Source organism: Glycine soja, chromosome 18 (genome assembly GCF_004193775.1).
Source record: "Glycine soja cultivar W05 chromosome 18, ASM419377v2, whole genome shotgun sequence".
Classification (NCBI taxonomy): domain Eukaryota; kingdom Viridiplantae; phylum Streptophyta; class Magnoliopsida; order Fabales; family Fabaceae; genus Glycine; species Glycine soja.
In genome coordinates this window covers 18,577,543-18,598,058 of record NC_041019.1, presented here as the reverse complement: position 1 = coordinate 18,598,058, position 20,516 = coordinate 18,577,543, and the positions used below count along the sequence as shown (strand labels likewise).

Sequence of the window (20,516 nt, the reverse complement as noted above, 5' to 3'; positions counted from 1 at the left end):
TATAGGAATAAGATTCATCCTACAACTTTTTGTCAGTTCTGCTTCTCTTGTAAACAGATTAGTTTTATTTGGACAATCTCTCGAGTAATGTCTTGGTTGGTGACGAGCATAACATTCTAATTGCTTTGTGTATGTTTTGTTATCTCTAAGTTTCCTAACATGTCTCTCTTTGTTGAGAGTAGGTTTTCTGGAGTTAGAGGCTCTAATTGAATACCTTCGGGTTGGGTTCTTTTTCCTGGAAGGTTGTTTACTAGGAGGTTTATACTGGGATCTTTTTCTCCTAATTTCTTTATGATATTGTTGAGGAGTGTATATCTGTTTACAAATCTCTGAATCAACCATTTTTATTTGTTTATTAATGGCTATGTTGGTACATGTTTCTTCCATTACTTTCATTATGTGTTGGATTCTAACTGTTCAATTATTCATGACTGGGTCAATTTGGTCATCGTTCTAGCTGTCTCTAATTTTTTGTCCTAACTTACCCGGGAGTTTTAAAAATAATTTTTCTCCTAAAGATCTATCTGTAAATTCTCCTGCTATGGAGGCATACATTAGGTAATCTTGGGTAAATTCTTTTATCTTGCCAAAATAGCTTATAGAGAGTCTTTCTAGGTTGCCCAGGTAAATTTTTTGTCTGATGGTATTTCCATCATTTACAGATTGGGCTGTAAAAATTCTTTGTATTAAGCTACAAAAGTTGTGGATGTTTGGACCGGGGTCTACTAGATTTGTTTTGATTTGTTTCGGGAAGGTTTGTTTGAAAGATTCCCAGCAGGCTCTAGTTATGTCTCCTAGATATGTTTTGGCTCTTGCTATCATGTCTTGACTATTGGATACATGGTTTTCATGGTTCACCTTATAGTCTATTATAACAGCAGAAGTCCATTGTTCTATGTAATTTGGAAGTAGTTGGGGGTCAATACTTCCTATGTTTAACAAAAGAGATGGCATATTGAATGTTGGTTCTATAAGCATCCTTTTTCCTTTTGATTTTATGTTTTCTCCTAGAGTTAAATCTATCGGAGTAATAACTTTTTCAAGCCAGGGGGGGATCCTATGTTATAGTCTTTCATAATATAATCAAATTGGGGGTTAAAATTTGAGCTTGAAGCATCATTCATAAGACCTTTGAGGGTTTCAGGAAACGAGAGTATTGATTCTGTTTCATCAATTCCAGAATTTGTATCTAACATTTTTTTGAAGTTTATTTCATTTTCATATAATTTATTTAAATCAATCTTTGTAAGCAAATCTTCAATGTTATCTGTATCAGAATTTTCTTTATCTATTGATGAAAATAATCTGTCTGAAAACATATTCATCTTCTTCATCGGTGTCATCAGAATCTGTTTCATTATTTACAAAACTTTGTCCTTGACACTTTTTATCTTCTTCCCATTTTTCAACTGCTTTAAGAAGCTTTTGGGAAAGGTGAGTTTTTTCTAAGAAAGATATTCTGGTTTGTTTATGTTCCTCGTAAGGAATGTATGATTCGAAATATGAACAATGCCATAAATTCATCATGGACATTCTAGAGGGTTCCATTTCTTCTTCTAGGGGATTTTGTATGTCTTCATAATCCGTAAATCTTATTGAAAGACTATTTCTTCTATTTGTTATTATGGCATAAGCAGGAGTAGTTATTGCACTCCTAGAGGATCCAGCATCAATATGTATTTGCCATTGATTATTTTGGTTTCTGGAGGAATAAAAAATTTCTGGTGGCAAAAATTGAATTCCATCAGATGATAGGGCTGTCACTAAAGGATTAGTGTTTATCCTGTATCTAGGGGATATTTGGTCACTTATTCTACCAATGAAAGTAATATCTAAGTGCAAGTTATGTCCCTCAAAATTTCTTCCAAATCCTATTGTTTGGACTTCTAGGTTTATGTTTTGTATGAAGTCACTAAGGTTCATTGTGTAATTAGGGGCAATATAGATCAGGGAGACTGTTTGGTTTAGATCTATTTCTATCATCCCTATTATGGCTTGAGAGTTATTATCTCTAAAACTTTGATCAAAGAGCACCACAAAAGCTTTAGCTCCTACGAAGGATCTTGTTAGAGACCTGACACCTATGGCAATTAGTGCTAGGTGTACATATCTTCTATTTGTATTAAGGAGTTGTCGTCCTATTTGGTATCAGAGCCGTTACATTAGCTCTGGATAGACATCGCGATATAATTAATAATAATAACTCTAGTAACAAACTTTCGATAAAATATTTTGAAGATTTAACTGAAACCTTAGACAGTTTAACAAAAACACAAAATTTGTTGTTTAACAAAATACAAACATTAGAAAATAAAATTAACGATATTTTAAATACTCTCAATACTAAGGACCAACATGTTCGTTTATCTACAAACGAACTCGATAAAATTACAACACAGCTTTCTAAACTTGATTTAGGAAAAACAACAAGCCAAACTTCGACAAAATTCGTTTTAGCAAAGCCTTGCAAATGAGGACAATACCATTCACCGAAACCTCACAAATAGTCTCAAGACACAATCCTGTTACTGAATCTATAAATCAATCTCCTAGAATCCTATATAGATTCTTTAGAAGGACAAATTCTCGAACCAGACAAGTTGAACAAATAGTACATATAGAATCCAATATTGATATTGGATCAAATTCTAGGATAGACTCTCTTAATCCTAGACAATTATATAACTTAAATTGACTGGCCTCAAATAGAATTAGGCTATACAGATACAGAAGGATTGATAATTTTCATCTGTCTTACAGAAGACATGAGATTAATGTGAATAAGGAAATTTCATTTTTAAAACAGTTTGTACGTAAGTTTTACAAAAGAAAAAAAACAAATAAGAAAGAAAATTTCGTTCTCGTCCTTTCCTTAGTGCCTAAAACCCTAAACCCCATCCTGCTGGTTATGTGATTGTTTGTCCACTAGTAACCAGAGTTTAAAGAACCAGATAATTTTTCAGTGAAGAAGAAAAATCCCAATGATTGTGACTCGTTCTGCTTTGATGCTCCATCTCCAAAACCCACCAATTCGCTACCACTTCTTCTCCCACTTCAGCTATGCTCCCACCTTCCCTACTCTATTCAAACCTCGCCCTTTCTCTCCAACCACTCCACGCCAAGCACAAACCAGAACCTTTGTAAGCGCTGTTGCATCATCATCATCATCAGCACATGGTTCCAATGGCAGAGACACTTTCTTTGCAGAAGAAAACGTTTCGTGGAGTTCACTCGGTCTCTCTGATACCATTTCTCGAGCGCTCTCTAACATTGGCCTCAATAGGCCCTCTCTCGTTCAGGTCCCTTTTCTTTCTTTCTTTCTATTTTTTCCCCACTTCGTTTTTGCTTGTTTTCATGTTGCCCCTTTGGTCAATTCATGCCCCCGTGCGGTTTTCTAGGAAATTGAATGATCCCTTTTGTTAAAAATTTGATCTTGTTTACTTGTTGTGTTTATGCTTATGATGTCAAAAAAACTGGAAATAAAACAATCCAAAATAGGATGCAATTTGGATTTTGGAAGCTAGACCAAGGGGCTGTTGATAACTGGTTTTTGTTTTCATTTTTTATTTGGACAAAAATTAAGGGGCTGATTGGATTTATCTTCTACTATAAGCTGAAATCAACTTATGCACTTAACTTTTGTAGAAATGTTCTTATCTAAAACCTCTCCAAAAGCTGAAGTGCATAAGTTGATACAGCTTATGGGAAAACTCAATTCATTTTTACCTTCTTATTTTCTTCTCCTATAGGTGTTTATGGAAAAGTTTTTCCAGATAGGTCCTAGATGTAGGTCTTTAAGTGCTTTTGATACTATCATCCAATCAGGTTTATATTAAAGGTCAGTTAGGTTGGCAAGGTAAAACTGTGATTCTGAATGGAGAATATCATGAAAAGTACAATTCTAAGTTCAGTCCTTTTCATTTTTTGGGGTGCTGGGTCTTATGTTGTGAGCATTATTTATGTGTGTTCAGGCTTCTTCTGTACCGTCTGTGCTGTTAGGGAAGGATGTTATTATTGCTGCGGAGACTGGGAGTGGTAAAACATACAGTTACCTAGTTCCTCTAATTGATAAGCTTAGAGACGCCCAGGAACATTCTCTACATGCTGTGTTGGATCAAAAAGTGACCTCACCACAGAACGTTCTGCTGGTGCTTTGTCCAAATGTGCAACTTTGTGAGCAGGTAGTGAGGATGGCTAACAGTCTCTGTAGAGATGATGGCGAGACAATAGTTAGTGTGGCAGCCATTTGTGGCAAACAGGTAGTGATTGTGCAATCCTTATAGTTATATGGAATTTATGGTCTGCTCTTGAATTTTCAATACTAAGAATCATTTTGACCCAGGGATGGCCAATTCGGGAACCTGATGTCATTGTGACGACACCTGCTGCTCTTCTGAATTATGTTGACCTTGACAGAACCCGACGCATGGAATTTATGCGTGGTGTTAAATATGTGGTATATTTCAGATCTTATGTAACTATGCCAGTGTAAAAGATGTGTGAATTACATTGTGTTTATATTTCTTACTGTCAGGTGTTTGATGAAGCTGATTTACTTCTCTGTGGGAGCTTCCAGAATAAAGTAATCCGCCTGATAAACTTGCTCCGCTTTGATGAAAAACTATTGTCTCGATCAAAAAAATCAGTAGCAGAGTTTCCGATGAAACAGGAATTTTCCTTGTCATCAGAAGATGCTTTTGAAGGTGAAGAGGAACTTCAAACTGAAGCCATCTCAGAAGACGATGACAATGATAAAGAGGATATTGTTGATATTAATAATGAAGCCGAAAATGTTAAACTAAGAGACTGGAGGAGAGTGAGGAAAAATTATGAGCGTAGTAAGCAGTATGTTTTTGTTGCTGCTACACTTCCAGTGAATGGAAAGAAGACAGCTGGAGGGGTATTGAAATATATGTTTCCTGATGCTGAGTGGGTTTGTGGAAACTATCTTCATTGTCACAATCCGAGGTTCATTTTTTTGTCTTATTATCAATAATGACGTTTCATTTTATTTTGCTCATGTTACTCAGCTGCTCGTGGTGAACTCTTGACATGCATTTATGAAGAATAGGAAAATGCTTAAATGCATTAATGATTCCATTGATTGTGAACTGAAGATATGATAAATGAAATGCATAATTGCATATAGACAAACGTGTAAGCTAAATATTACTATAATCAGAAATGGTAAGACTATTTTAAAAAATCTAGTTTACTGTCCACCGGAATGTTGAGGTGAATGCCTAGGAAGTATGATCATTAGTGTACCCTTCACACATAGTCCAGGTTTACTTCAATTGAAGATAAGTAGATGATGAAGAATTATTTCATATATTTTAGCATGTATAACAAGCAAATAAAGTGGTTTTATTCTATCATAGGCTCTCTCAGCAAGAGCCTTTTGGGCTTGAAGCTTGAATGAGGCACATTACCACTTTACTTTTGGTTGAAATGTTATGAATAGTGATCGAATAACTTGGCCATGAATACATTGATACCATACTAAAGACCAATTCTTCGAATGTTAAGTTGCTAGGTGGAGGCCAATAAGTAGTTTTATATTTCTAACGAGTACTAGACTACTAGTCTATGACTGGAAGATCAAAAGTGACAGAAAAATTTAGTTGTAAAAGGGTTGCAGGAAAATGTAGTACTAGCCTGGCCCCTAGGACTAAAATAGGCTTTATGTGGAGAAAATTCTCCAGTTCTGATTAGACTTGTAACTACAAACTGTGCAACTTAGGTTCTCACCCCTGCCAACATTTCCTCAAAAAGGCTACTTTCACCATTTCTAAATTTTATGTTTGGATTAGTTTTTTATCTATGACACAGAGTTGTAAGGATGCCCTTCTGATTAGCATTTGAGAGAAGATTATGAAATCATTCATTTATCCTCCTTGGTGGGGCATGATATATGGCTTTACAGTCAGGGAACAAGTTTTTATGCCATTCTTTCTTTGTTGAAAAACCTATGAACTATATACACAGCATCTTTGACCTTGTGCTATTTTGGGATCCAACCAATCCTGGTCATGCTGGTAATTAGTATGCTCTTTTATGTTTTTTCTTCTTTATTTTAATGTTATTGTGGTCTCTCAATTTTCAGATTGGAGCAAAAATGGATAGAAGTTATGGCTGATACTCAAGTGGATGAACTCATAAAGGCTGTGAATCACAGATTCAGATCTGAAGATTTGGTTAATGCTGGTGGCATTCACAGAACAATGGTGTTTGCCAACACTGTTGAGGCTGTTGAAGCTGTGGCAAAGATATTACTCCGATCTGGGATTGAATGTTCTCGTTATCATAAGAATTGCACATTGGAAGAGCGAGCACAAACCTTAGTTGATTTTCATGATAAAGGTGGTGTTCTTGTATGTACCGATGCTGCTGCTCGTGGTGTTGATATTCCAAATGTTTTACATGTTATTCAGGTATTGTTCACCCTTGACTCCAGTATAGCTTCATGCTTCAATTATTCTATTTCGCGATGACAGAAACTGTTTATCCTACGAAACAAACAAAATAAAAGATTTCATTAGATATCAACTACGGTATGTTGGTCAATGAAAGCATTACATTATATGTTGAAAATTAGAAAGACAATGCGCATAAAATGAGAATTCTAAAGTTTTTCATCTGATTAATACTACACCATTTCCACGGATGGAAGTTAATTGTGAAGATATATCATCCGTTGTGTTAGGATCCACTTGCAAGTTGCAAGGTATGGGACTTGACTCCCACATTGGAAGTATGGGATTCTAGTGTGGGGTTTGGCTTTCATTTGTGGTATGGTTCTTATCAAGTGGTATCAAAGCTTTTCACCATGTCTCTCTCAGCTGCAAAGTTGCAGCGCGGGTGGTGATGCATTGCTTTGTTTACTGGGATTAGTCAAAGGGTTAGTACACGGTCAGTCCACATGGGCTCTGTGGCTGTCGAGTGTTGTGGGATGTTAAGATCCAAGTACAAGATAGGGATTTGAGTCCCACATTGGAAGTGTGACATTTATAAGACATTGGGTCTCCAATTACAATAGCTAGCTTTTGTAGTGTGTTCTCCCAAGGTTCTTATCAACTTGCTTTATTAAAATAACACTAACCAATATCTCTTGCTTGCAAGTTTCCTACCACTTCATAGTCTATGTTTGAGAATTAATTTTTTTTGAAAGTATCTCCTATTTAGGGAAAATATCTCATATTTAGAAGGTGTATATCTCTGCTGATTCACAATATCGTTGGGATATGATTTGGTTTGATAGTGATTTAAATCTTATTTGATTAGGGTTTCCTTGTTTCCTATAGTTATATATTGTAATTAATATCATCTGTATATAAATTCATCTGCAGAGGATCCTTAATTCTCAAGTCATTCAAGTAATCTGTCTCAACTCTCAAGTAAATTATGCATGAGCATAGCAGCCTATTCAAGTTGTCTTACCTTACTTATTTCTGATTTGCTAGACTAGAATAGAGGTGCAAGTGCTAAGATTATGCTGGAATTTTTTATTTTGTACACTAGTTATTTAATGATTTAGTTGATTGTCATCTGCCTAAATTGATTAATGGATCTATTCTATGCTTTAAAAGTCAAACTCCTTTAAAAGTCAAAAGATGTAATAACACACTAAAGGTAGTGACAGAGTTAATGGATCTATTCTATGCTTTAAAAGTCAAACTCGTTTAGGAAGAAAAAAAAGTGTCAACTAAATCAAATAAGACGACTTGGTGAAATGGATGGAAATTTCCTTGAGTTTTATTAGAGTATGCTGTTAGTCAACTGTGAAAACAGTTCTGTAAACTAATTGTAAGGGCTGTTAGCAAAAGCTAACAGCACCTATCTTAGAGTTGGTTAGAATCAGTTAGAGTTGGTTAGGTTCTGTTAGTTAGTTACAATTCTGTTGCAATAGCAGAATAGAGATCTATATATACCTCTTTTATAACCTTCTGTAATTAACTTTTGATAGTCAATAAAATTAGCCTTTATGTTCAACAAGTTTTCTCTTCCTTCTCTCTCTCTTAGTTTATTCAACATGGTATCTAGAGCCATTTTTTCAAATTCCTAGTTCTTTTACAAGGTCCTGTGTTCTGTGTTCAAGGCTTCCGCTCCTTCTAGTTCAGTTCCTCAATCATTTCCGAACTCTGTGGCTGAAAAACTTGATGATTCCAACTATCTTCACTGGCGTCAACACATTGAACCAGTTATCAAGTCACACAGATTGCAACATTTCGTGGTTAATCCGATTATTCCTCCTTGCTATCTCACAGAAGATGATCGTGTTGCTGATCGTATCAACCTTGATTATGAAGCCTGGGAAGTCCAAGATCAAACACTCCTGGTATGGCTGCAGTCAACTCTTTCTAAATCAGTTTTGTCGCGTGTTCTTGGTTCAGATCATTCCTATTAAGTTTGGGATAAAATTCATGAGCATTTTAGCCTTCACACAAAAACTCGAGCACGACAGCTCCGCATTGCCATGAGAGCAGTTACTCTTGATGGCAAAACAATTGAGGAGTAGTTGCGAAAAATAAAAGGGTTTGTGGATGAACTTGCTGGTGTTGGTGCCCTTGTTCGTCATGAGGAATATGTTGACGCGTTGCTTGAAGGACTGCTGTCGGATTACGCGTCAGTGGTTTCTGTTATCGAAAGCAAAAAAAATCTCCGTCCATTGTAGAGATTGAAGCATTGCTTTACGGACATGAAACTCGACTCATGCGCTACAACAAAGAAGCGCAGATGATGGACTCTGCTTCGATAAATTACACGCAAGGTTATTTGTATCCAATCACCTATAAAACTGGTGATTCTGGTGGTTCTCGCGGTGCATATGGTTGTGGTGGTAGTCGTGATCCCACTACATTACAACCTATCCCATACTCTATTGGTTCAGTCAAAACCTCAAACACCTGGGTTAATCCGAATTTTAAGAATTCTGGTCCAAGTCATAGTCAACCCAGTGCCATGCTCACTAGTTCAACCTCTCAAGGGAATGGGCAAGCTGGTACCACCTGGATTCCAGATTATGGAGCCAGCTTTCATTTAATTGGAGACTCACAGAATATGAAACAATTCACCCACTTTGATGGACTAGATCAGATATTCATAGGCAATGGTGAAGGTTTATGTATTTCTAACACTGGTTCTGCATCATTTATATCTCCTAATGATGTTGGCATAACATTTAAACTTCACAAGTTACTACATGTTCCTTCAATTTAAAAAAATTTGTTAAGTGTTAGTCAATTTGTCAAAGATAACTCTATTTTCTTTGAATTTCACCCTCATGTGTGTCTTGTAAAATCTCAGGAGACCAATAAGATCCTTCTTAAAGGAGTTGTTGGTGCTGATGGACTTTACTCCTTTCATAATCTCAAGCTTCAAGAGAGTCCTTCACTGCTGATGTCTGTTGTTTCAAGTGTTGTCTCTCCTAGTTCAGCTCTCACTATTAATAATAATAGTTCTACTGTAATGTCTGATTCTGTTTCTTCTTCTCTTAGTATTGCTAATCTTTGGCATGCTAGGTTAGGGCATCCTAATGATCATGTAATGAAACTTGTTCTCAGTCATTGTAATATTTCTTCATCAAATAAAAATTCCAGAGAGTTTTGTGCTTCTTGTTTTATGGGTAAATCTCATAGATTACCTTCTCATACTTCTACTTCTGTCTATTCTCCTTTAGAGCTCATTTTTATAGATTTGTGGGGACCTTCTCATATTACCTCATATTCTAGTTATAAATATTATGTCTCTTTCATTGATATTTTATTTAGGTATACTTGGATATATTCTATAAAGTCCAAAGCTGAAACCATGTCTGTTTTTCAAACTTTCAAGTCCATGGTTGAACTAGAGCTTAACCTCAAAATCAAAAGTGTCCAGTCTGATTGGGGAGGTGAATACAGACCTGTTTCCACACTTTTAGCCTCTTTTGGCATTTCTCACAGACTTACCTGTCCTCACACTCATCATCAGAATGGTGTGGTTGAGAGAAAGTATAGACATATAATTGATCTGGGTCTCACATTGTTGCATCATGCATCTTTACCTTTGCAATTTTGGGATTATGCTTTTACTACATCTGTTTATCTCATTAATAGGCTTCCCACTGCTTCTCTAAAATTTGCCACTCCCTTTGTTACCTTGTTTAAAAAGGAACCTGATTATCATTTTCTTAAAACTTTTGGGTGTGCCCGTTTTCCTTTATTGAGACCATATCATACACATAAACTGAATTTTCATTCTCAAGAATGTTTATTCCTAGGGTATTCCTCTTCCCACAAGGGTTACAAATGTTTATCTTCTGGTAAAGTGTACATTTCTAAAGATGTTTTGTTCAATGAGTTAAGGTTCCCCTATTTTGATTTGTTTCCCACTTCTACTAGTTCAGTCACTAACCTTGATTCCTACTTTAGTCTCAATCCAAATCTTTCTCCACCCTCTGTCTCTTCTATTTCTCAAACATCTCAAGTGTCTGATACAACTTTTGTTCCCCTTGTTCCTCCTGTGTTTTCTCCTTTATCAACTCAGTCTTCTGGCAACACTGAGTCTGTATCTCAAAATTCTACTTCCACTGTGTTTGCCTTTGTTCAGCCTGTCAATTCAGAGTCTACTACCCTTGCTTCATCCTCTTCAGAATCTATTTTTGTACCAAATTCTGTACCAGTCAATACTCATCCTATGCAAACAAGGTCTAAGTCTGGTATTCACAATCATAGGTTACATCCTTCTCTGTTTCTTACTCATTTTCAGCCTAAAACTGTAAAACAGGCTTTGACAAATGCAGATTGGCTCACTGCTATGCGACAAGACTATGATGCCCTGCTAAAGAACAGAACTTGGCACTTGGTATCATTACCTCCTAATAGGCAAGCTATTGGTTGTAAATGGGTTTTCAGGGTAAAGGAAAATGCTGATGGTTCCATTAACAGGTTCAAAGCTCGATTGGTAGCCAAAGGATTTCATCAAGTGCATGGTTTTGATTTTCATGAAACCTTTTCTCCTATGATCAAACCTGTTACTATTCGGATCATCCTTACCTTGGCTTTGTCTCATGGGTGAAAATTATTTCAACTTGATGTAAATAATGCTTTTCTGAATGGATCGTCACTTGAAGAAATTGTTTTCATGACTCAGCCTCCTAGTTTTGAAGTTGCAGATAAGTCATTGGTATGCAAACTCAACAAAGTCATTTATGGCTTAAAATAGGCTCCAAGGCAGTGGTTTGATAGGCTAAAATCTACTTTACTGCAGTTTGGTTTTATTGGAAGTAAAAGTGATTCATCTTTATTCATTTTCGCCAAGAAATGCATGTTGTTTATCTCCTGGTCTATGTGGATGATATCATTCTAACAGGTAGTTAGTTCACTTTCACTAATACAGCAGATTACATACAAGTTAAACACTGCACTCAAGCAGCTTGGTCATCTAGATTATTTCCTGGGTCTAGAAATCAAGTATCTACCTTACAGTTCTATCCTTATGATTTAGACCAAATACATTAGAGATTTACTTCACAAGACTAACATGGCTGAAGCCCACTCTATCTCTTCTCCAATGGTATCCAACTGCAAGTTGTCTCGACAAGGTGCTGATGCTTTTCATGATCCAACCTTATATAGGTCTGTAGTTGGTGCATTACAGTATGCTACCCTTACTAGACCTGAGATCAGTTTTGCTGTCAACAAAGTTTGCCAATTTATGGTTGCTCCTTTGGATTCTCATTGGATAGTGGTAAAAAGGATATTAAGGTATCTGAATGGCACTTTGTTTCATGGTTTGCTTCTTCAACCTACATCTGTTACAAAGCCCTTAGTTATTCAAGCTTTTTGTGATGCTGACTGGGCATCAGATGTGGATGACAGGCGCTCTACCTCAGGGAATGCTATTTTTCATGGTCCAAACTTAATCTCTTGGTGGTCTCGAAAGCAGAAAGTTACTGTCAGGTTTAGTACAGAAGCTGAGTATCGCAGTATAGCTCAGACTTCCACTGAATTAACTTGGATTCATACTCTGCTAACAAAATTGCAAGTTTCATTCACTACTCCTGTTATTTTTTGTGATAATCAGAGTGCAGTTTCTATTGCACACAATCTAGTTTTTCACAGCCGTACCAAACACATGGAAATTGATGTCTTTTTTGTAAGAGAGAAGATTCTGGCCAAGAGCTTACTATTGTCCATGTTCCAGCTCTAGATCAGTGGGCTGATATTCTCACCAAGCCTCTTTCTGCATCACGATTTGAAGTTCTTCGAGGCAAACTCAATGTGAAGAGTGTTTCTCTTGAAATTTCTTCCCCTTGAGTTTGAGGGGGGTATTAGAGTATGCTGTTAGTCAATTGTGAAAACAGTTCTGTTAGTCAATTGTGAAAACAGTTTTGTAAACTAATTGTAAGGGCTGTTAGCTTTTGATAATAACACCTATCTTAGAGTTGGTTAGAATCAGTTAGATTTGGTTAGGTTCTGTTAGTTAGTTACAATTCTGTTACAATAAACAAACATCTATATATACCTCTTTTATAATCTCCTGTAATTAACTTTTGATAATCAATAAAATTAGCCTTTATGTTGAACAAGTTTTCTCTTCCTTCTCTTTCTCAGTTTATTCAACAAGTTTTAAGATTAGAAATGAATTGATGCAGTCTGGGGATAAAGTAGTCCTGTATGCCATTTAAGTGCTTTTAAGTTTTTACAACTAATCAGGTGTAGTCTGAAAAATTGAATTATCCCCCCTGCATGGTTTCTTCAGCCACTATTGAAGTTACTTCATTTAATATAGGACTCTTAAAGCATTACATTACTATGCATGCATCATTACATTTCCATCTTGTGACCTCTGAATCTCTGATACTGCTATTATGACAATCCTTTCCGCTGATTAAAAAAAAAAATGACAATCCTTTCCGCTGCACTGCTGTTTTTATTGTATTTTATTTAAAGTATACATTCTCTTAGGTGTTATGGTTATTATATATACATGTGTGTGTTCATTCTCAATGTTGTCCATGTATTTCAGGCGGATTTTGCTACTTCTGCTGTAGACTTTTTGCATAGGGTTGGTCGTACCGCTAGAGCTGGTCAAATTGGACTTGTTACTAGCATGTGGACTGAATCCAACAGGGAGCTTGTTAATGCTGTTCGTCGGGCAGGGGAACTTGATCAACCTGTGGTAAATTTTGTAACATTATTTAATATTTATTGGCCTTACTCTTTGGCAAATACAATATCAATTGAGATTGTTTTAAGAATTTTTTTTTTGTAATGTTAGTCGGTTAAAAATGGGTCTTAAGCTTTTATAGTTGATGCTGGTCATGTATGATGATAGAGTCAACTATGGACTGAATAATTTCACACATAATTTCAACTCTAAATCATTGATGGACTTGAATATTTGTGGAGTAATAATTTCCATTTTACCGCAGGAAACTGCATTTAGCAGGAAAAGAAGCTTCCGCAACAAGCTCAAGAAAAGGGGTAAGTTATAATGCTTGGTTCTACAAAGCTTTAAACAAACATTCTACGTGAATATGTATACTCTACGTACAGATGATCAGCGAGGATGTTTATGTGTGTAACTGAAAATGTGTTTGAATCTTGAATCAGCATTTGGAACTACGTAAAATTGTAAACTACTGAGAGGATTGAGTACCTCACGGCACGTTAACTTGTCCCAATTGTTATTTTGTATTTGTAACAGGTACTAACAAAGTCAGAGATTCAGCAACAATTAAAGAGAGCGTTCTAGGATGAGAATACTAGGTGACACTCAGTATCTAAAGCAGCATGCGCCAATGACAATGTGAAACAACATTATGGCCACTGCTTCAAAGTGTATTATCTGTTACACCTAGATGCTTACGAGTAAATGACACATGTAACGGATCTTGCCATTTCTTGAGGATTATGCAATTACCGTGAAGGAATCCTCCATATCTGAGTTAATTAATGCAGATAACTGTTATTGATATCCCTTTTGCTGGTTTCATGAGTAGAGTGTCTTGTATTGTCCAATCTTAGTTTCTGGAATCACATTTTCCCATCATCTTTTACTGTTTTTAAGTGGCAGTTGGTTAACTTGGTTCCCATCAATTTATTTTTCATGTAATTACGAGATTGTATTGCAAGAGAATAAACGTGATAAGTTATTTGATGAAAAAGAATATCGAATGAAAATGAGATGAAAGAAAAAATAAATGTATGTTTGTAAACTCTTTTTTAAATTGAAATGATCATATATACTATGTCCTTCGGTTTCGATTACGAGAAAAAAAAAACATTTTATACTTATTAAGAAAATTAATTAATTTCATTAAATTGTGTCATTTTTAATTAAAAAATAAACACTTTTAGTAAATTATATTTTATTGTATCTTGATATTAAATATAAAAAATATCTTATTTTATTAAATAAAAGATATTTTAGAGAGAGTTTCGTTAAATGACAAATAATTAAGATTTATTTATATTTAAGACAGAAAAATAAATAATTTTTGTTGTTTATATTCGAGACAGAAGATAATATGTTTTAAGACCTGGAGTATACTATTTATAATTGGTGCTATATTAAGAAATACAAGGTTACAAATAATGTGGTAGGAAAGCGAGTTAGAAAAAATGGAATGACAATTACTACATATGGAATAATAGTAAACCCTTTAAAAATTAACCACATATATTAAGGTGACAAAAAATTCACAATTTTTTCATATCAAGAACTTGAAAACTGAAACAATACGGCATATATATAAGTTGTCAAAGTTTTTAGTATGCGAAAAAAAAAAGTTTGTGGATGATGCAAATATGTTCAGATGTATGAACATTGGAGCAAAAGTTAAATTCGACTCCACTGGGGATCGAACCCAGAATCTCTGGTTCCGTAGACCAGCGCCTTATCCATTGGGCCATGGAGTCTTTTTCGTTATTGTGGCACATTAACTTTAATATAATTTTAGTAAAATGTATAGACTTGCATTTCGTTTATTTTTGGTCAGGCACTTGGTTTGAACTTTGAAGTACGGCTTCATGTGCCGCAAGACGAATCTCTGGCTCCTAGAAACTAGAACAACATTGCTTAAATTGGTCATGAACTTCACAAGCATACTTTTTTTTTTGTTACAAATGAACTATTTGCATTTGTTATTTTATCTTCTTTTTTTTGGTTTATTTTAATATTTTATCTTTTAATAAATTCATTTTGATACTATATCTTTTTAAAAAGATTCAAAATAATCTTTTCAATAATTTGAAATTAACGATAATTAAATATCGATGACTAAAAGCCGTAATAAAATGAAACATAAGAAAGAAGCAACCATACATCAAAGCATCATCCTTCACAAATCATAATTTCCTTTTTTTCATATAAAAAATCACAAACTACACACAATTTAATTAATGACTCTATTTCAATATAACATCATCTACATGAAATTTGATGCTTCGTTTACCTTTTCTACAACCACCTTCACAACATCTTCGTTTTCAAATCTCAACTCACAAAATTGTTGATCCACAATCTTTTTTTCCCGTAAAATTATAATTCATTTACATATTTAAGTGGATACTAATTAATAAATAACTATATCACTAATTTATTTTAAAATAAAATTTTTATATTAAAAGAGATAAAAACCAACTAATATTTTTAAAATAATTAAATTTTTAATAAAATATATAATTTTATTTAACCAATATCCTCAAAAGACATTTACTAAAAAAAGGTTTCATTTAATATTTTATTTATTTTTATGTCTCATTTAAAATTAAAACATACAATCTAAAAAGACTTAATAATCTTTTATTCCTTAAAAATTGGAGCTTTTGATTTTTGTCTAATAAAGATTTTTATTTTTATTTTATGTCCTGTCGTTAAGTAATAATGTTAGATGATAATATAACAATGATATTAACAATCCATTCTCTTGGCATATCATCAAAGATTTGACAACATAACTACATAATTTTGTTTTGCTAAATTGTGTTTTTAAATTCTGATCTATTCAATGATTAAATTTTAATATTTAAAATTATTTATAATTTCCAACATATGTTTGATTTCTCTTTTTTTTATTATGAAATTTCGATTATTATAATATATCTCTTTTCTCATAATTAAGAATATAATTAAAAAACCACAATTAATATTATTTTAGAATTTGATAATATATAATAAATAAATAAATAACGTTTTAAAAATTTATAAATGATTTTTGTCCAATATCGTCAGTGTTTTCTCTTGCTTTTAATTATTTTCTTAACTAATATCTGAAACACGCACTTGTTAAAATTAGTCTTATTTATATAAAAATATTAAATTATTCCATAATTTTAGCAATAAATATTTTTTAAAGACGTAATGTTTTAATTTAAATGTGTTTAATTCTTATAAATAACTTTTTTTATTTAATCTTTGACTAAGAAACTAAAAATATTAATTAATAAAATCTAAGAAAAGACTAAAAATATTTTCAAAGACCAAAAAATTATTTGAATTTCAAATTTCGTCTCCTTAATCAGTATTCTAAATAAACTTTCTCTAACTTAAAAGTCACAACTATGATGTAAAAAAAAGTGACAAATATAGCATAGAATTCAACCGAAAAAAATATAGTATCATAGAAGGCTTATTTCATTTTTTTTTTCATGCATATACACATCGGGAAAAATTATAACTTGTAATTTACTAGACGTTTATTCCACAACTGATGCATACATAACCAAACTAAAAAAATAAAAACAACTGATGCATTATATATAGATGCATTAAGTCGCAGCAATACACAAAACTGATGAAGTTCAGAAGAAAAAAAAAACACAAAACTGATGGTTACAAATTATGAGAAACACAATGCATTAAGAAATTAAGGTAGAAAAAACAAAAAAATGGGAATTCAAATTTGTGTTAACTAGTGATAAACATCATAAGGTGTAGACACACATGGGCATGCATGCACAGGTTTAGGGGCACTTAGGTTTGTTGCCATGAGTGATCATGTCAGTGTAACACTTGCCACACATCTCTCTGTTCCCGTAAGTGCCTGGAGGAACACACCTGCACCTGAAACAGCATGTCCCGCAAGCTCTTGAGCAAATTTTTGGCCTTGAGTGCAAACTGCACCTCACCCTGCACCTCGCTCCACAATCTTCCGAAACACAACATATTCGTTGATTAGAACAATGATAAGATTTTTTTTTTTCTTTCAAGAGTAAATATCTATTTTGGTCTTTGGATATGTAAATTGGTAATAATTTAATTCTTGGTAGAATGAAAATTCTTATTTAGTCTCTTAATATGTAAAAGATATGATAATTGCATTGTATAATTTAATAATAAATTAATTCTTAAATTTATAATTTAATGTCAAATTGATTATTTAAAAATATTACTTAATGTTTGGTTTATGAACATTACAATTTAATGACAAAATGATCCAATGAAACTAATTATATGATTGTCACATTTTTTTTTTACAAATTTAGGGATTAAATTATAATTTTTATCCTTTCAGAGATAATTATATCTAATTTACACATTTAGGAATTAAAATGGTCATGTAAAAAAAATACAACAATTACATTGTATCATTATTTTCATTGGACCATTTTGTCATTAAATTGTAATATTCATGAACCAAACATTAAATTATTTTTTAAGGACCAATTTAATTTAAGTTGTATATTTTAAGTATTAGTTTGTTAATTTAGGGACTAAATCATAATTTTTATTCTTTCGGAAACAAAATTATCACTGATTTAGACGTTTAGGAACTAAAATGATTATTTTTGCTTCTTTTAAATTAAAGAAAACGAAGTATGAAACACCTAAAATATTATGAAACATGACTCAAATATAATTTAATATAATATATGTAAGATTAATATAAAGTTAAAATTTCACTCAAGACAAAATTAATATTTTAAAAACTAAAGCAAGTCATAAAAAATATAATAAAATATTATTATTTAGGTTAAACTATAATTTTGATCCTCCTATAAATTTTAATCTACGATTTTAGTTCTCTATTTTGTTCATGCAATTTTGATTCTCTTATAGAAAATTTACAATTTTAGCCCAATTTTCAATTTGCATGTTTTTTTTTCTTTTATTTTGATCCAATTGAATCCTAGACCTAATATATTCATTTAAGATACCATAAAAAATAATTTAATTAATTAAAAGATAAAAAATAATAGAAATAAGTGTATGCAAGATTGAAGGTTGTACCAAAATTGTTGCTGATTTTATAAATTAAGAAACAAAAATCATGAAAAAAAATAAGATAACTAAAATCATGAAATATATATATATATATATATATATATATATATATATATATATATATTAAAATTGTAATTAAGCCTATTATTTATTTAATTATTATGAATTCTCCTATATTTAATGATATAATAGTTTTAAAAATGGGCATAAAGAAATTGTAAAATAAGGTTAAGAATAAAAAATAAGATTGCTTTTTATTTATTTATTTAAAAATGGATAAATAATCATTTGGTACCTGGATGTAAATAAGTTACAATTAATTTGTTCTAGAATAAAATTTTTAATTTAGTTATTCAATATGTTAAAAAGTGTAACAATCAGTTTTTTGTGTACAACTTTATAACTTAATATTGAATTAAGTCTTCAACGTTATGACAAAATATTTCCACAAATTTAATATAAGATGAAATTATTGTATTTTTTACGTATTGAAAAACTAAATCAGAAATTTTATTTTTTCATATAAACTATAAATTGTTATTAATTTACACATTCTCATAACAAAATAATCATTTATCCTTTAAAATTATAAAATTGTTAAAAGTACCGCTTTTTTTTTTTAAAAAGAAAGAAAATTATGTATTTCTTTCTCCTGTAACTTAACTTTGATATGCAGAACCAAAAAACTTCAAAGACCAAAATGCGTAGTTGAAAAAGAAAAAGGAGAAAATGTCAACCAATTAAGTGAGAAAAGTAAAGAGAAATCATACCCACAAATGGCAAAAGCCTTCTATTGGGACCTTTTACCAGCTGCAAAACAGAAGCCAAGCCAGGGAAAACACTGTAACAAGAAAGTACTTAAAGTTAAAAACATACAAAGGTGGCCGGAAGAAACGACATGCAACCTCAGAATGGGTGAGATGGCCTTGAATGTTGACACTAGAAACAGCACACGACACCTGCAAATTAAGCTCAAAGCCTCAAAAAAATCAAGGCAAAAATATCTAATTCTTTTGTTAATTAAAACTATAGAGCAAGTGAACATGCATGTTTTTGGAATACTTACAATTGGCATGCAGAAGAGAGTTGCAGCCATGAGCAGCAGCAATAGTAAAGTCTTCCTTTTCTTCTCCATTTGGAAGCACTATCTACCAGCTGAAGTGTGTACTGTATATGAGGAGGACCTGCAAATGTTGAGTACCATTTCAAGGCTGTGGCATATTTTATAGTAGTATAATTGATATTGATTCTCTTATGGCAATTACAATGACACCCTTTCTTGTTGGTATTAATTAATGTCAATTGTGTACATCGAAAACTAAAGTAGGTAGAATTAAATTCATCCACGTTCAACTCCATAAATTTTAACTGCATTTTTCATTTTTATTTTTTCTACTACTACTACCGATACTACTAGCTAGATTTTATTTTATTTTATTTTTATCGAGAAAATTTAACTCAGTTGATTGAATATAATACTTGAGTTGTTATAAATCCTCCAATACTTATCTTAGATTCCTACATAAAAAATAGTTAGATTTCTTTTTTATAAGAATACTACTGGCTAGATAAGATTAACTGAAATTATTTTTTTCATCTTCTATTTTTATTTCCTCTATAATATTTTTATTTACACCACATATTTGAAATTAAGAATAACAGTCAACTCAGTTTTGAAATTATTTCTCCATTTGTTCCATAATATTTGTCGTACTAGATTTTTTTTACATAGACTTAGAAACTAATTAATAGATAAAAGATAGTAATAATTTTATAAAATTAACATTAACATCATTATTTCATTAATAGATTTTATTACCCATCATTTATATGATAGGGGATATAAGTAGAAAAAATTAATAAATGTTACGTTGAAAAGTCAAAATAATAATTATTTTAAAACTTTTTTTTCCTTACATGAAAATTATCATGAGACATATGAAATATTGTTTTAAGACTAAATAGGTAATTTAGTCCCTAAGATTGTACTCCTTTTGCATATTAGTCTCTAACTTAATGTTAAATTCAAAATAGTCCTTATCTTTACATTCGTTATGCAACTAAGTCCCTATTGTTAAAATCTAATTTTCTCTGTTAGTCAAATGTCTATTTGGAAAACCTTAGTCCTCGTAAGCAACCCCATGTGGCAAGTGTGAGTCCATGTCAGCAATCCCATGTGGCCAGGACTGAATTGAAAAATTAGGAAAAGTTAGGTTAAAAAGCATTGAAAAATGAAGTAAACGCATTTTCCCCCACAATGCTGTTTCACTATCTTATTGGTTGTAGGGTTTTTTAACTATTTA

The 20,516-nt window shown here is 32.5% G+C and overlaps 2 protein-coding genes and 1 non-coding gene across 4 annotated transcripts; 1 reads left to right on the top strand and 2 right to left on the bottom strand.

The window, feature by feature from the left end:
- The first annotated feature begins 2,858 nt into the window (after window positions 1-2,858).
- On the top strand, window positions 2,859-14,152 carry LOC114397498 (DEAD-box ATP-dependent RNA helicase 22-like). Of its 2 annotated transcripts, XM_028359554.1 has the most exons (9): window positions 2,859-3,299; window positions 3,972-4,259; window positions 4,343-4,456; window positions 4,535-4,968; window positions 6,107-6,434; window positions 7,350-7,397; window positions 13,012-13,164; window positions 13,418-13,469; window positions 13,693-14,152. In XM_028359554.1, exons 1-9 carry the CDS (start codon window positions 2,982-2,984, stop codon window positions 13,743-13,745), a joined length of 1,788 nt encoding a protein of 595 aa, XP_028215355.1. In that variant the 5' UTR covers window positions 2,859-2,981; the 3' UTR covers window positions 13,746-14,152. The 2 variants fall into 2 exon arrangements, with proteins under 2 accessions (XP_028215355.1, XP_028215356.1); XM_028359555.1 differs by lacking the exon at window positions 7,350-7,397 and having other exon boundaries at window positions 2,860-3,299.
- A 681-nt stretch (window positions 14,153-14,833) lies between these two features.
- Window positions 14,834-14,906, bottom strand: TRNAR-ACG. Its single transcript has one exon. It is a non-coding gene; the product is annotated as a tRNA-Arg (tRNA).
- Window positions 14,907-16,663: 1,757 nt separating this feature from the next.
- LOC114395995 (gibberellin-regulated protein 1-like) lies at window positions 16,664-19,438 on the bottom strand. The gene is made up of 4 exons (XM_028357876.1): window positions 19,280-19,438; window positions 19,119-19,172; window positions 18,984-19,023; window positions 16,664-17,137 (listed from the first exon to the last, which is right to left on the bottom strand). The coding sequence occupies exons 1-4, from the start codon at window positions 19,346-19,348 to the stop codon at window positions 16,953-16,955; spliced, it is 348 nt and encodes a 115-aa protein (XP_028213677.1). The 5' UTR covers window positions 19,349-19,438; the 3' UTR covers window positions 16,664-16,952.
- Between the last annotated feature and the right edge of the window lie 1,078 nt (window positions 19,439-20,516).

What these genes read in the sequence shown, in the direction of transcription:
- LOC114397498 (XM_028359554.1), top strand. Translation starts at nt 2,982, where the DNA reads ATGATTGTGACTCGTTCTGCTTTGATGCTCCATCTCCAAAACCCACCA. An exon ending in TGCGTGGTGTTAAATATGTG is followed by an intron (nt 4,457 to 4,534) that starts GTATATTTCAGA and finishes TCTTACTGTCAG; the next exon opens with GTGTTTGATGAAGCTGATTT. An exon ending in GGGAACTTGATCAACCTGTG is followed by an intron (nt 13,165 to 13,417) that starts GTAAATTTTGTA and finishes ATTTTACCGCAG; the next exon opens with GAAACTGCATTTAGCAGGAA.
- LOC114395995 (XM_028357876.1), bottom strand. Translation starts at nt 19,348, where the DNA reads ATGGAGAAGAAAAGGAAGACTTTACTATTGCTGCTGCTCATGGCTGCA. An exon ending in CTCTCTTCTGCATGCCAATT is followed by an intron (nt 19,173 to 19,279) that starts GTAAGTATTCCA and finishes CTTAATTTGCAG; the next exon opens with GTGTCGTGTGCTGTTTCTAG. An exon ending in AAGGCTTTTGCCATTTGTGG is followed by an intron (nt 17,138 to 18,983) that starts GTATGATTTCTC and finishes GTGTTTCGGAAG; the next exon opens with ATTGTGGAGCGAGGTGCAGG.